Source organism: Hyla sarda, chromosome 6 (assembly GCF_029499605.1).
Source record: "Hyla sarda isolate aHylSar1 chromosome 6, aHylSar1.hap1, whole genome shotgun sequence".
In the NCBI taxonomy this organism is placed as follows: domain Eukaryota; kingdom Metazoa; phylum Chordata; class Amphibia; order Anura; family Hylidae; genus Hyla; species Hyla sarda.
In genome coordinates this window covers 207909151-207925386 of record NC_079194.1, presented here as the reverse complement: position 1 = coordinate 207925386, position 16236 = coordinate 207909151, and the positions used below count along the sequence as shown (strand labels likewise).

The window sequence follows — 16236 nt, the reverse complement described above, 5'->3', positions numbered from 1 at the left end:
TTATGATTGATGGGCGGGAGGCTGGGGGGGGTTAGGACCAAGGATGAGGGGGGGGTATATTTATGATTGATGGGAGGCTGGGGCGTTAGGACCAAGGATGGGGGGCGGTGTATATTTATGATTGATGGGGGGGGCTGGGGGGTTAGGACCAAGGATGAGGGGGGGTGTATATTTTTGATTAATGGGGGGAGGCTGGGGGGTTAGGACCAAGGATGAGGGGAGGGGTATATATTTATGATTGAAGGGGGGGGAGGGTGGGTGGGGGGTGTTGGTGAGGATAACAAGGATGGGGGGGGGGATTGGGGAGGTGTGAGGCTGAGGAAACCAAGGATAAGGGGGGAGGTGTATATGCATGATTGATAGATGCGGGGTCCAAAGAATATGGGTTAAGTTATAGATTGTGGGGGGGTCCAAGCGCTGGGACCCCGGCGATCTCCAGTATGGGCCTTGGCAGTAAGCTGGAAAAGAGGTATGCCGACCCCGCATGAAGTGCCGGCCGACACACCACTCCGTATACTCCATAGAAATACATGGAGGGAGCGTGCCGACCATGGCTTCCTGTGGGGTCAGATGTTGGCTTCTGGCATACTGACTGGGCCCCCGTGCAGGAGATTGTGGGGGGTCTCAATGCTTGGACCCCCGCAATCTATAACTTATCCCCTATCCAAAGGCTAATCCAAAGACTAATGGCAGTATTATGTTTAGGGCACAGTGCATGGCAGTATTATATTCAGGGCACAGTGTATGGCAGCATTATATTCAGGGCGCAGTGTATGGCAGTATTATATTTAGGGCGCAGTGTATGGCAGTATTATATTCAGGGTGCAGTGTATGGCAGTATTATATTCAGGGTGCAGTGTATGGCAGTATTATATTCAGGGTGCAGTGTATGGCAGTATTATATTCAGGGCGCAGTGTATGGCAGTATTATATTCAGGGCTCAGTGTATGGCAGTATTATATTCAGGGCACAGTGCATGACATTATTATATTCAGGGCACAGTGCATGGCATTATTATATTCAGGGCACAGTGCATGGCATTATTATATTCAGGGCACAGTGTATGGCAGTATTATATTCAGGGCGCAGTGCATGGCATTATTATTTTCAGGGCACAGTGTATGGCAGTATTATATTCAGGGCGCAGTGTATGGCAATATTATATTCAGGGCGCAGTGTATGGCAGTATTATATTTGGGGCGCAGTGTATGGCAGTATTATATTAAGGGCTCAGTCTATGCCAGTATTATATTTGGGGTGCAGTGTATGGCAGTATTATATTCAGGGCTCAGTGTATGGCTGTATTAGATTCAGTGAGTACAGTGTGTGGCAGTATTACATTCAGTGGGTGCAGTGTGTGGCAGTATTTTATTTAGGGCACAGTATCTGGCAGTATTGCTTCAAGTTCTTCCTCCTAAAATATAGTCTAGCAAGATCATATATCATTGCTATTTAACAGTCTTAATAGTTGTAACACCTGCACTCTGGCCGGACCCGCCGGACGCGAGCGCTCTCTCCTTATGTCTGCTTATGTCTCTGCTTATGCTAGCGGGGCTGGGATTCGCATGGCGGGACATGCCCGCATGCAAACCCCAGCCCGTCACTCACCTTCCTCATCTTCTGCCTCTCTGTGTCCTCGCAGCCCCAACACGCATGCCCCTGCCTCCTAGGGCGCGCGAATGCTGGAGCTCTTTCACTTAAAGGGCCAGTGCTCTATTAATCAAGTGTCTACACCTGTCCCCTGTCCTTAAATATCAGCTCCTGCTGGATCTTGGCCTAGTGTCTTAATGAAAGTCCTGTGTCCCTGTTATCGTGTACCTGTTTCTTGCTACCTTACCTACCCTACACCTGTGTTACCAGCCCTGACCTTTTGCCATCTTGCCAGTCTCCTACTGTGCCACGCCACCTCCCAGCTACCTGTGTGGATGAGTTGTTCCGGGGGTAGCGACCTGGGTGCCGCCTGCCGCAACAAGACCATCCCACTTTGCGGCAGGCTCTGGTGAAAACCAGCCACACCTTAGACTCCGCTCCCTGGCACGGCTCACGTCATCATCCACACAGGCCAGGAGGATCCACCACCTGCCGTGACCTGTTACAATAGTCTTACCAAAGTCATGTTTAGAAAATAGTCCAGAGTGGGGTGGAAGTATATAACATGTCTTCTATGTTTATATCCTTAGATGGATTTGCTTATTCTTGGAGTCATGAGATTTGTAGTTGGTTAGAAGGGGGCAGTCAGTGTATTTAGCATTCCATATTGATATGTCTATAATAAGATATTGCCCATCTTGATATCATGAGGTTTCCTCTGGACAGAGTGATATGTAACCTTTTTCTTATATTGTCGTGCAGTAATAACTCAATTATGAATTATGGTCATAAAAATATCAGTTATGAAAAATTTTAAATTATGAAAATTAGAATAAAAAAATGATGACCTGGTGAATTGTAGACAAAGCCAATCAATACATGACAAGCTTGTTAATTGACTACATATAGTAGCACAATACATGTGAGTAGTAAATAACTAAATTAAACAAAAGCTACTAGGTTAGGAATATCATATAAGAAAAAGGTTACATATCACTCTATCCAGAGGAACCTCATGATATCAAGATGGGCAATATCTAATTTTAGACATCTTAACATGGAATGCTAAATATACTCCCCGTCCCCTTCTAACCAACTAAAAATCACATGACTCCAAGAATGGGCAAATCCATCTAAGGATGTAAACATGAAAGTATACTTCCACCCCATTCTAGACTATTTTTCTATACATTATTTTGATAAGACATTAAGACAAATAACAGAGTTTTATTATCTTGCCAGACTATTTTTCAGAAGGAAGAACTTGAAACAAGTTTACTGTGTGGGAAATATACTTATAACACTTAGTTTGGCAAGTAGGAATTCTATCAATGCCTAAGCAATTATTTAAAGGCCACAAGATGGAAAAGTCACAGAAGCAGGATGCCATAAGAGACGTTATTGTGAGACATAGACACGGTCTGCATTAAAGAGAAATCCAAAAAAGAAATGCATTTCCTCTGATGTCATGACCACAGTGCTCTCTGCTGACCTCTGCTGTCCATTTTAGGAACTGTCCAGAGCAGCATATGTTTGCTATGGGGATTTTCTCCTGCTCTGGACAGTTCCTAAAATGGACAGCAGAGGTCAGCAGAGAGCACTGTGGTCATGACATCAGAGGAAATTCATTTCTTTTTTGCATTTCTCTTTAGTATACAGCCCCTAAAAAGTACTGGAAGGATTAAGATTTTTTTAATAGAAGTGATGTACAAATCTGTTTAAATTTTTGGCACCAGTCGATTAAAAAAAAAAAAAGTTTCCCACGGGAGTACCCCTTTAATGCTTTGATAGATTATGAGTCTTGATTCTTCTGCAGGTAGAATGAAGTCTCACAATATCCTAAAACTATAATCTCAATATGGAGATAATTAATTATTTTATTTCATAAATTTATTCGCCAATCTAAATGGTATAATTCCATCCACATTATCCAAATTGGTCTTAATTAAATGGAATACCATTTTTTTTTCTCTTACCAAGTCTATGTAAGAACCTCGCTTCGGCTCTTAGGAACACTGAACGGTCCATCTCATCATCATGGATAGCGATTGGTCTGGTACCGTTTGATCAGTCCGTCTTGCTGGAATCTCACATGGCTTTTCCCCCTTATTGGACCTCTTTCCTGTATCTTTGTGTTCTCTCCAGCACAGTCCCTAACATATGGTTTACCAGACTTTTTAATTAGTTAGACACACCCTCCTAAATTGGAATTCCCCAATGAATGTAGGTTGAGCATGTACATATGGTAATGACTATGATATATCTATAATACCCAGAATGCATTGAGCATATCACCCATAATGCCTTTCCTGTCAGTGTAATGTCAACTAGCCATAAGCTAGGGGGTGCTATTGCATAAGCAATTAGCATCATTACCATTAAGGGTTAACTGTCCAATGTTTGTTTCAAACTCACATTCCACACTTGAGGTGTGGAGAACTATATTAATAGGTGTGACACATAAGTAATTAAAACCTGGATTTTCATAGACATCTTGGAGCCTACCTAGACATCCAAATTTATTAGAGAGACAAGAATTTCATGCAGGTCTCTTTTACACTCTCTCTGTCTGTCTTATCTAAACACCCATAAATATCTAAAGAGACAACAAGTATTCTACTACCAAACTGGTACTTGAATAAAAGAACTTTAGAATACACTGTGGTCTATTTAGAACATACAACAAAATGGCCGACATCATGCTATTATGCTATGAAACATAGTGATTCATTTTTGGGGCCTAGAATAAGTGTGACAATAGGATATCCTACTCTAGCAGCTTTTGTTTTATTGTAACAAGTTACTTACTACTCACATGTATTGTTCTACTATATGTAGTCCATTAACAAGCTTGTAAGGTTGAATAATATATCTAACTGATATTCATTTGCATATATCATTGTGTTTGTTACAACATTATAACCAATAAATCTGCATTCTTTTATAATACCTGTGTATTATTGTATATTGCAAAACTACATCCTTAAAGGAGTACTTTGAAATAGCAAAATTGTACTCCATACTGCCAGCAGTAAAAAAACAAAGAGATTCATCCCTTCCTTCGCTCCCCGGGTGCCTCTGGTAACCTGCTCCGGTCTCAACCACGTCCGAGTCGGGATTTTGTCTGCGGCCGGTGTTTGGCTGAGCGCAGTATGACTCGACGACCACCGGCAACATGGAAGAGGATGACGGCGGAGACCGGAGCGGGTTACCTGGCTGGTTATGTAGTCAATCTAATGCCAAATAGAGAGATGCACCATGGTATATTCTAATTGGATGGAGGATGAATTGTGATACGTTAATATAACCCCCTATCAAGAATCTGACCAATACTGATGTTTGGGTTCAAAAGGATGTGACATGCTTATGTGACATCATGTAAGGGAGGTTATATAAAGCCCAGTATGGCTTGTTTGCATGCCAGTTGCCTCTAAGCCCTTGAGAAAGCCACAGTCTGTGGCAAAATGTCAGGTTTGTGCTGTGTTTTAATTTTCACACACTAGTATAAGAATATTGTGCACTGCAGCCACAATACCTCCACATATAATTTTTTTCAATATTAGCATGCAGTAGCAGGCATAAACAGTATTGTCCAATTACACATCTAGTGAGTAAGAGTTTTAACGTTTATGGCTTAATAAAAGTTAAGTTTTAATAGTGTATGGGAAATACAAGGTTCTAGTGATTGCTTAGCGATTAATTGTATTTAGTGTTGATATTTACCCTCCATCCATAGGTCCTTTTTTTGTGTATACTTCTCAATCTGGACAAAGACTGAGTAGACACGTTTGTGTAAGAATAGTTACAGAACTTCCTGCAAGGGAAGTGAGATACAATCTTACAAAAGAGCCTACTAACCAAATAGCTATGCTAGCAAGCGCTTTAGTTATAACATACAGTGCATGTGTTTTTGACAGTCCAGAATTTTTCTGTTCAGAATAGATTTTGGCTTGGGTTGCTGAGATAGGTAAGTCACAATTTTTACTTTGTAGTATGAATTTCTGTAACTTCCAAATTTTTTAAATTACATAGAGATGAATGTTTTCTGTGATAATAAAGAAGCTTTTATTTTTCAGAAATCTACTTTTATTGTAGATACATAATACAATATGGGAGTATGGATTTTTTCATTTTTTTTTTATAGAAAGTTCTTCATATTTTTTGTTCCTTTTATTCATTTATATAGTGCCTACATGTTCTTCAGATCTGTACAGAAATTATCATAGCTCACCTCAGTCTCTGTTTCTACAATGGTATATTAATGTAAATTCCAAATGAACCTTTCACTATATTTTTGGAGAGTGGGTGGAAACTAGAGTATCTTAAGAAAACCCAAGCAAACATGGAGAGAACATTTATATTCCCCTCCTTTTTGGTGAACTGTGCAATTCCTTTGGAGATGGGAGAACTGCACAATAGCCAATAGCCCAGTATACCAGGAGTTACAATGTACCTCAGATTTCTACAATGTATAAAAGCACTCCTACTGCTCAATCACAAAAATCCTTTGTTCCTGAGGACACAGCCAATTTTCAGTTTTGCTCTTTTACAGTGAGTACACATTTACACTGTTCACCATATTATATATTACATTATTAAGATTATATTTTTAATAGCTCAGACATTTCTGAATGTGGTGTATTTTCATCAGTTAAGTTAAAAAAAAATGGTAGATTTTTTTTCATTAGGTGAGGGGTTTATTTACTATTTTTTAACTCTATATTAAGTCCCCCCCCCCCCCCCCCACAGGGGGACTTAATAGCAATGTATTGACAGCTATTACTGTTCAGTGCAATGCATTGGCATAGCACTGATCAGTGTTATCTGTCATCCATTTGTATAGTCTGGCAGAAGGCAGACCATACAGATAGGGTGGACTAAAGGAGTTAGGGAAACCTCCAGCTGCTGCACTGACTCCTCCCAAGCTCCGCAGATAGCTGTGGTCAGTATTGAATACAGTATCTGAAGGGTTAATGGCGGACATCATTGTGATCGCTGATGTCCGTTATTAGTCATGTTGTCTGGCCTGCTGATAACAGTAGCTGGCATGTCCTGATCACCACATTGGGAGATGCAGTGGTTGCGGAACTTGGCCACATATATGTACATTGCTGTGCGCTAGGTAGCAGGGCACAGCGATGCACGCGTACCACATATTTACCTTTTTTTTTATCAGAAAAATTGGAAAAGGGAGTAATTTGAAATTTCATTTATTTGTTCTTAAAACTTTTTTTTTAAACACAAAACAATAATTAATTACTTGAAATGACAGATCACATCTGCCTTGAATGCCTGCCAGATTGCAACACTTCCTTGGTCACCTGTTTGATGGCCATTTGAGCATTTATGAGCATTTATGGCACTAACTGTAGTAGGAATTTAAATCATCAGGCCAAATCTACAATGCTTTATATCCAAAGGGGTCTCTCTTGGAGACAAGAGCGTTGAACAATTGCCCAATTTACATATCACCCTAAAGCGACCCTGCGATTAAATATAGAGACCAGTAAAAAAGAGAAAGCTAATGTTTTGTCTTTAGTTTTGGTTATGTACTAAAACTAACTACAGTTATATGAAAGATTGGAAAATTCTTAAAAATTCTTAGCCTAAGTCTATTTACATAAATTCTTTGTCTTTCAGAAGTAGAGGACTTCCATCAATCCTGAAAAATATTATTTAGTGACGACTCATTTTATGGCATTTAGTAAAGAAAAGAAAAATTAAAGATTTCTCTAACTGTTTTCAAGAGGTTTTTGACATTTTCTTTTGAAGAATCCCAAATATTTATTTAAATACAGAAATGTTTTCATGCAATTTGTCTGCAGTGGTAGATGAGAAGTCACCCTACATCTCCATAAAGAGTGTTGGCTCTTGTACTGTACTGTCCTTAGCTTTTATCTTTGGGGTTCCCGGAAACATATCAGTAATGTGGAGCATATACGGAAAGCTGAAGAATATTTCTGTCACTGTGCTGTTAATCGGACATCTAGCACTTGCAGACTTCCTTATTCTGTTAACTCTACCTATCTGGATATATATGTTAGCTGTAAACAAGTGGGTCTTTGGACAAGTGTTCTGCAAGGTTTTGGCATATGTTATATATTCTAATTTGTATGTCAGTGTGTTTCTCATAACTCTGTTGAGCATAGAACGGTTTTTGGCTGTGTTTAGACCATTTCAGCTGCAAAAATGGATCAGACAACGTGTCTTTCAAAAAATTACTATTTTCATTTGGATTGCATCTGCACTTCTTGGCATCCACTCTATTCCGTTCTTAAGCCCAATTCAAAATGATCAACCTTTCAAATGTGTTCTACACGAATATACCAGTAATACCCAAAAGGTAGCTTTTATTCTTTTGGAAACCTTTGTCGGATTTTTGATTCCTTTCTGTATTATTATTGTCTGCTACATCTACTTATGGAGAAAACTCAGAGAAATGAAATTTGTGGGCAAACGTAAAACAGACAAAATAATTGTCATGGTGGTGGGCACTTATGTCATATGTTGGATTCCGTACCACATATTCAACATTGTGGATGTTGCCTCTGTTCTTCTAGGCACCTGCAGTCTACAAGGAATTGTTGACATCGGAGGCACTATTGCTGGGGCTTTGGTGTTCATAAACAGTTGTTTGAATCCTCTTTTTTATTTCTATTATGCATTTAAGATGAAAAGCCCTACAAAGATTTTCAGGCTAAATATGCTTTTTGAGAACATTTTTGGGATGGAGACAGAACAGAATCCAAGTGAAAATAAAGAAAATACCACAGAAAGAACAAATAAAGACATAATTGAAATGGCTTCTTCTGATCTTCAGATGGCTTAAATAAAAATGTCTTTCCAGGTCTCCCACAGATCTTGTTCCATGGACTTCGACTTTCCAGCTGTTCACCATTTGCTTGCTTATAGATCAGGAATGTGGAGCAGGACCAAATCGCCGTCCGAAATTGGTGCCATTTTGGACAATGGATTAGTTTAGTTTATGTTGTGCTTCAGGTTATCAGTTACTGGTTTTGAATGTAATAATTCTTCTCATTGTACGACAAATCACTGAAAATATAAAATTAATCCTATACTGTATTGTTGTTAATAAAGTGTTAAAAAATGGATGACATTAATTATAAGTTCTAAAAGATAGACACAAAATCACACACATACATGGTAGCTGTGAGAAGCAAAATTTGATAGGAGATACAAACCCCTGTATATACACATGCCTATAATAAACTCTTTGAAAGGGAATATATTGTCACTTACATTACTTCATTCAGATTTTTATTATATATATATATATATATATATATATATATATATATATATATATATATTTAATATTTTTTTTTGCTGGTGTTCTTTATTTCCAATTAGTTTTGGTACAGTTTGCTTAAAATGTATGAAATATTCCAGTTTGTACACATTTTACACACATTTATCTATTGCTTGACATTTTCTGCAGATTTGCTGTATAGATTGGTACGCCTTTAGCAGAATCATCTCATAATCAATAGGGAGTGGACATGTTAAAGGGTTATTCCCATTTAAACATGTTATCACCTATCCACATATAGATATAGTACATATAGTACATGCATTCTGGTGGGAGTCCAACCATTGCCAGCTCCAATGAGCCAGAAGATGAAAGGAAATTGCACTATATATAGGAAATAACATGCACAGATGGGAACATGTCTTAATGAAAGCTTTATTGTACTGCTGGAGGTCTAGATAATGCAGGATAATAACACTTTTCACTTTATACATACACTCTATAGGCATAGAAAGGTAAACACACAGGTTCTTTAAGCATCACCTGCAATTCCTTGGTTTCTGAGGGAGACATTGTACTCCAAAATTTCTGGAGGCTTTAATATTCCATGATATTTCTCTGTCTATTAATTACATTGATTCTAGTTGCTACAGAACACTCACACTTTGCTGCACTCGCTGGTATACCCAAAACTTCTATTTGGGGTGGCCAGGGGGTTTCATCAACTTTTCAGGCCATACTTTTATGTTGATTAGTTTTTTATTATCATCTACCAGTCTATATAGATTCATACTATGCTGCTGCTGCCCTTAATGGTGTTTAATATACCGTATGTAGCACTTGACCTATTTGGGGCCTCCAACAGAAGCACAGGCACTCTCCTCCCCCTTCTCTAAAAAAAAACTTGAAGTGTGAGATAAAAGAGTCACCTTTTAGCTACATGCTGCATTATTTACAATGTACATCATTAATGCCCTAAAATATCTCTTAAAGACATCTCAATATGCCCTCATCTCTCATTTACAAGCTGCTCCTTATATAATTTCACTCACAGACTACTCCTTATGCTCAAATATTATCACACTTATTTCATTTCTGCTACAGGTTCTTACTGATACTTTTGCTCCCATTTCTTACATACAGCTCCTTTTGTCACCTTTAATAGGAAGCTGCTGTTGCAGTGAAATGCGCTCCATACTGGGAAATAAACCTTTTATACTCACCTTCTTGGAATAAAAGCTCTCTTGGCACCCGCCAGAATATCCCATCATTTTCCCTGAGGAGTCGATACTGGGATTTCCCTTCTTTTTACATCCATTCTTGATCATTTGATGAAGGGGTTAATCCCTGAAATTCATAATCTTTGCTCAATAAACCTGTTAAATATATAATGGAGTTCTACCATTGATTTAAGGGTGCCTGAGTTTGCAGTACCTGACAGAATGTTTTTTTTCCCTGCCTTTCCTTCCTAATCCATTCTTGGCTTTGTATTTGATAATTGCAATAAAAAGCTTGAATGTAAACACACAGCCTAAGGGGTTAATATTTATTGACTGATAAATTTTAATACCTAGTTTTCTATTCTTAAATTTCCTTTGACAGTATATTGTAGAAATGTTGTGGTAACTACTTCCTTTTTATGGTAAAGTTATGTGAAACAAAGATTATAGATAAGTGTTTTGTTTCAATTATTACTACATAAGATTTTATAATCTAGTAGTCTGTAATTGGGAAAAACATACAGAAAAATATGCTAAAATATTTACCCCCACATGCCTCAATGTACAAACTAGCTTTGTATAAAAGTTGTTACCTTGGATGACATTAAGAAAGATGGTGGTGGTGAGTGGGAAGTAAACACGTGTACTATGGGAGACACCTTTACATTGTCCATATCAAGGCATAATTGGAGATTTTCCTATTGGTGAAGGAAAATATAGATTTTATTAAAGACAAAACGCGAGTATTATGCTTTTCAAACCTCTTTTACTTACTCAGCAGCAAAAGAAAAATACATATACAAGATGATATGTATGAGAAAAAACTTTAAACATAAGGTATATATACAAACATGCTACCTTTCATATTAACCAATAGTAATGTAGGACACCTCATAAAGGTGACAGTTAGTATATCATCTTCCTCTTCTTTTCTGTGAAGGCAGTATAGTTATAACAGAGAAAATAGTTCAATAAGATGACCAGAGTCTGTGGGAAGAACATTCTTAACAAAGGGAGGCTTGTCAGACTCGAACAGTAGACCATGTAGAATCATTTCTTGAAGGTGGACCTTGCAGAAGGAATTCTTTAACAACGAAGAAACTTCATCAGATGTGAGAAGTGGTGTTTGTAGAATTTCATTCTAAACAGCTGTAAGATAAATAGAAACATTATAGGGATGGGAAATAAGGGAGGGATAATACTCGCGTTTTGTCTTTAATAAAATCTATATTTTCCTTCACCAAGGATAGGAAAATCTCCAATTTTATAACAAGACAAAACGCTCCTATTATGCTAGTTTAAAGCTAGATGAATAAATATACATTTAAGGTAAACAAGTATAAAATGATAATAAAAACCATAGAAACATGAGAATCAGGCTTAAAATAGAATGTTTTAAATGTGGAATCTGAAGACCAATTCGCGGCTTTGATTATATCTGAGAGAGAAGCACCAGATTGAAACATTTTTGTGGATGTTGCACCTCTAGTGGAATGGGCAGTGAACGTGGAAGTATCTATACCTGCCATGGACATGGTATGTTTAACCCAACGAGCTAGGGTAGTGGAAGAAACAGCTTTGTGAGGTTTACAGTAAGATATCAATAACTGCGAGGAAGAAACCGAACGTAAAGATTCCGTCTTAGATTCGTAGGAACGTAAACAACGAACTACACAGAGTTTAGGATGATGAGGAAAAGACGGATAAAATATTGAATGTAAATTGGTTTTGGTACGACGATAAACCGTAAATATAACTCCGCTTAGAGAATATTGTCTTCTCGAGACGTCAAGTGCTCTAACATCGGAAATGCGTTTAATAGAAATAAGACACAAAAGAACTGTAAGTTTAAAGGAGAGTAGGTTAAGGGAAAAGAGATCATTGTCGTCCCAAGAAGTAAAGAGATTTAATAAAATATTAACATCCCAAGTAGAATCATATCTTGGTAAGAGTGGGCGACGGAAACGGATGCCTTTTAAAAGTTTGCAAACGAGAGGGTGTTTACCAACTGGGATAGAGTCAATGAGAGAATGTCGAGCAGAAATGGCGGATCTATACACATTTATGGTTCTGTAGGCTTTACCAGAGTCAAAGGAAGCAGAAAGGAAATTTAAGATGTTGGAAATAGATGTTTGTAAGGGATCCAAGTCCCATTGAGAGCACCAATGAATCCAAATTTTCCAGGCTGATCTGTAAGCAGATCTGGTGCCTGGAGCCCAGGCGTCCGATAAGAGTTCTCTAGTTGTGAGAGAAAGTGGAGAGATCGGTCTGGAATGCCTGAGATTAGACACGCAATTAGAACTAGTTGTTCCGAGAGAATTAGAGGATGAGAGTTGCCAAGAGGATCCAATAGGAGATCCGGAAATGATGGAATAATTCGAGGGTAATCTATTAATAGTGGAAGAAGTTGAGGGAACCAGGATTGTGTTGGCCACCAAGGTAGAATCGTGACCATAGTAGATTTCCGAATCGAGACTTGTAGTAGAAGTCTTGGTATTAGATTGAACGGAGGAAAGGCATAGAGAATTTCTGGAGGCCAAAATTGTAGGAATGCGTCCGAACCTAGGGCATCCGGATCTGGCCTCCAACTGAAAAATTGAGGAATTTGACGGTTCAGTCGAGAAGCGAACATGTCTAATTGTAGGGGGCCCCATAATTGATTGTTCGGAATATGGAAAGATGAAGTTTCCAGTCGCTGAAATCCGTGAGGAAGCGGGGGTTCCAATCCGCTATGGAATTGGAAACTCCCGGAAGGTACTCCGCTTTCAAGATGATATGTCTGTCTAGACAAAAATGCCAAAAATCTTTGGCAATATCGGCAAGGCACTTGGAATTCGTTCCGCCCAGATGATTGATATATTGGACAGCGGAAATATTGTCCATGCGAAGTAATACACAGCAGTGAGATGAATTCTTGACAAAACTCTTTAGAGCGAAGGACCCAGCTAAAAGCTCTAAGCAGTTGATATGTAATTGGGATTCGGAAGGAGACCATTTCCCTCCAGTAGAGAGGGATCCGCAGCGCGCTCCCCAACCAGAAAGACTTGCGTCTGATTCTATTATGATATCCGGGTTTGGATGGAAGATGGTTTTTCCATTCCAAATTTGGATATGGGAGAGCCACCAAAGAAGTTCTTCTTTGGCGTCTGGAGATAATCGGATCTCGTCCGAATATCCCAGACCTCCCCTCAGGTGTTGGATCTTCAAACGCTGAAGAGCTCGATAGTGAAGAGGGGCTGGAAAGATAGCTTGAATCGAAGCTGATAGAAGACCCACGATCCGAGCAATGGATCTCAGAGAGATAAGATCTGTCTGAAGAACTTGACGAATCTCTTTCCGAATCGTTTTCAATTTCTTGGGTGGTAAACTCAGAGTAGTTGACTGAGTGTTTATCAGGAAACCTAGAAACTCCAGTTCTTGAGACGGAGTTAAAATGGATTTTTTGAAATTTATCAGAAAGCCCAAGTTCGATTGGAGAGATAATGTCCAATCCCCTTGTGTGAGAAGGAGAGAAGGGGATTGTGCCATGATAAGAATATCGTCTAGGTAAATGATGAGGCGTACTCCTCGACTTCTTAATAGTGCTACAACTGGTTTCAGAAGTTTTGTGAAGCACCAGGGGGCCGAAGATAGGCCGAATGGAAGGCAAGTGAATTGCCATATCTGATCGTTCCAAGGGAATTGAAGAAATTTTTGGGATGAAGGATGAATTGGGACAGTTAGATAAGCATCCTTCAGATCGATTTTTATCAACCAATCGTCATTTAGTAATAGGTCTCTTAGGAGGTGTATACCTTCCATTTTGAAATGTCTGTACACAACAAAGTTGTTGAGTAGTCGTAAACTGATTACAGGTCTGTGACCTCCGTCCTTTTTGTTCACTAAAAATAGGTTGCTGAGAAAACCTGAATGAGGATGTTGGACGGGTATAATAGCTGCCTTTGTAATAAGGTCTTTTACCTCTGTATCTATCAGCATTTGGTCTGATTTTGAGAATTGGATTGGATGAGGAGGGTTGTATTGTATGGGAGGTGATACAAAATCTATTTGGAAGCCTGAAACGGTATTCAGAATCCAGGAGTCTGATGTAATCATACTCCAGTTGTTCAAAAAATACATGATCCTTCCGCCCAATGGAATGTTGTGGAAAGAAAATGGGAGGCTTACCTGAAGAAGAGTTTGCTCTAGGAATCCCGCGTTGACCTCTAGGGCGCCAGGACCGTGCTCTGTAGGGGAAGAACGGGGAGGGATTCGGAGGTTGGGCTGGGTAGGACTGTTGGGAGGGTTGTTGTTGCTGATAGGAGCCTCTCTGTTGCCTAGATGGTATGTATCGGCCGGAAAATCGGCTCCTGCCTTTTCCGGCCCTAGTAAAAACACGGTTGTTAAAAACTTTTTTAAGGGAAGATTGTGCCTTTGTTATGGAGGAAAACATGCCTACATATTTTCCCATTTGTTGAATAAAATCCTCCCCAAATAATTTTCCCTCAGTGGGATTAGTGGGTTCATTAGATGCCATATTAGTTAATTGGGGGTCAATTTTTAATAGGATCGCATTTTTGCGTTCCGTAGTAATAGCTGCATTGGCGTTACCTAGAAAACAAACAGCATGTTGTGCCCAGCCCCGAAGGACTTCTGTGTTTATAGGTTTCGAAGAGGAAGCTGATTCCTCAACTAGATCCAGGATTTTTGAGAGAGGTCCTAGCAGATCTAGTAATTTATCTTGGCAAGATTTAAGGCTTCTGTCTAAACCCTTTCTTGGGTTTTTACCCGTTTTCATCAGGAATTTGTTTAAAACTGGATCCAGTTCTGGAGTTGTGGCAGAGCAATGGGGAAGGGTAGGGCGTGGACATTCCGCCCTCATTTTATTGCGGGTAGATCTATCAAGGGCTTTATTGATCCTGATAGATAAAAACTGTGCTATAATGGAATTAGGAAGCCATTCACTTGATCGAGGATGACGGATCAGTGAAGGGTCAAAGTATGCAGAGTCTTGCTCCGATATGGGATGTTCTTCCTGTATACCAGGGTCCTCAATTAACTCTCCACTTTCTTGTGAGAGATGTTCCATTTCATCATCAGAGGCATCATTATGAGATTCAGAAGATTCAGTAGAATCTGGTTCTACAAAGGAATTCGGCTTTTGTCGTTTGGCCGATTTCTGTGCCCTAATTATCTGATCTTCCTCACGGGCAGAGGGTATATTCTGTGTCTGAGGGACACAAGTCATATGACCCGAACTAGGTCTGTCAATAATAATAGTATCTTGGCGAACTTTTTTATGATGTTTTTTAGAAGAAATGTTGCCGTCTGAAATGTGATGTCTCTTGGCTTTTGCTTTTTTATGTACATTAAAACCAGTAGCCATGTTAGAGACGGAAGTCTCAGGAGACCAATAAATATCTGAGGGGGTCTTAGGATTGGAAGTAGAAGGATGTGACAGTGCCATAGAAATGGACTTGTAATACTGTCTTGTAATAAAATGACAGCAGATTGAACAGCTGAGTGAACAGAGCGAGCTACAGAACTGTCCACTAAAGATTGGATATTGTCATGACTGGAATTATCAATAGCTTGAGGGCAATTATCTCTGGGGAGAGCCCTAGATTTGTCTAATAATGCCATATTTATTAATAAATTATTAGTAAAGAATTGGTAATAATATTGAAGAATATAATAGTAGTGAATGGGGTATCTGAGAATTTTTTTTTTTGGTGTAACAGTACCCAAAACTGGCCACCAGATGGGGGCAGGAAAATTGGTAAGAAATATAGTAACTTAAAAAACAACAAATTAGGTAATTTGTTACTAAATGGCTAATCTGGGACGTGAAGGGAGGCTGTGACAGGAGACTGTGACAGGAGGATGTTTACAGGCTGACAGGAACCGTCGACTGACAGATTCCCGCCCCTGGCAGGTGATGACTACTCTGCCGAGGTCACGCGAGAGCCGAGAACCAGGAAGTAAGATGGCGGCGGTGACGCAGTTAGAAGGAGAAGAAAGAAGATGTCGGGAGCGGAGTTCCGTAGAAGCGCACCGAGAACCAAGGTAACGGAGAGGATCGGAGGTGAAGGTAAGTATATACCATGCGGTAATTCAGTTTAGCAATAAAATAAAGGATATAACGGAGGATGGGCCGAAACCGTATAACAACACAGC

General features: G+C 39.4%; 2 protein-coding genes across 3 annotated transcripts in view; one reads left to right on the top strand and one right to left on the bottom strand.

Moving 5' to 3' along the window:
* LOC130276660 (leukotriene B4 receptor 1-like) overlaps positions 1-8427 on the top strand; it is a 125219-nt gene extending 116792 nt beyond the window's left edge. Inside the window, exons 1-2 of one of the 2 annotated variants that reach the window (XM_056526326.1) lie at positions 5500-5557; positions 7231-8427. In XM_056526326.1, the coding sequence (XP_056382301.1) occupies positions 7391-8419 (1029 nt within the window). In that variant the 5' untranslated portion in view covers positions 5500-5557; positions 7231-7390 and the 3' untranslated portion in view covers positions 8420-8427. Of the gene's footprint in view, positions 1-5499; positions 5558-7230 lie in introns of those variants that run through there. The other variant, XM_056526327.1, reaches the window with a different exon arrangement.
* Positions 8428-10847: 2420 nt separating this feature from the next.
* Positions 10848-15391, bottom strand: LOC130276659 (uncharacterized). Its single transcript, XM_056526325.1, has 2 exons — positions 14248-15391; positions 10848-11229 (listed from the first exon to the last, which is right to left on the bottom strand). The coding sequence occupies exons 1-2, from the start codon at positions 15305-15307 to the stop codon at positions 11222-11224; spliced, it is 1068 nt and encodes a 355-aa protein (XP_056382300.1). The 5' UTR covers positions 15308-15391; the 3' UTR covers positions 10848-11221.
* Positions 15392-16236: the final 845 nt, after the last annotated feature.

What these genes read in the sequence shown, in the direction of transcription:
- LOC130276659 (XM_056526325.1), bottom strand. Translation starts at nt 15,307, where the DNA reads ATGACTTGTGTCCCTCAGACACAGAATATACCCTCTGCCCGTGAGGAA.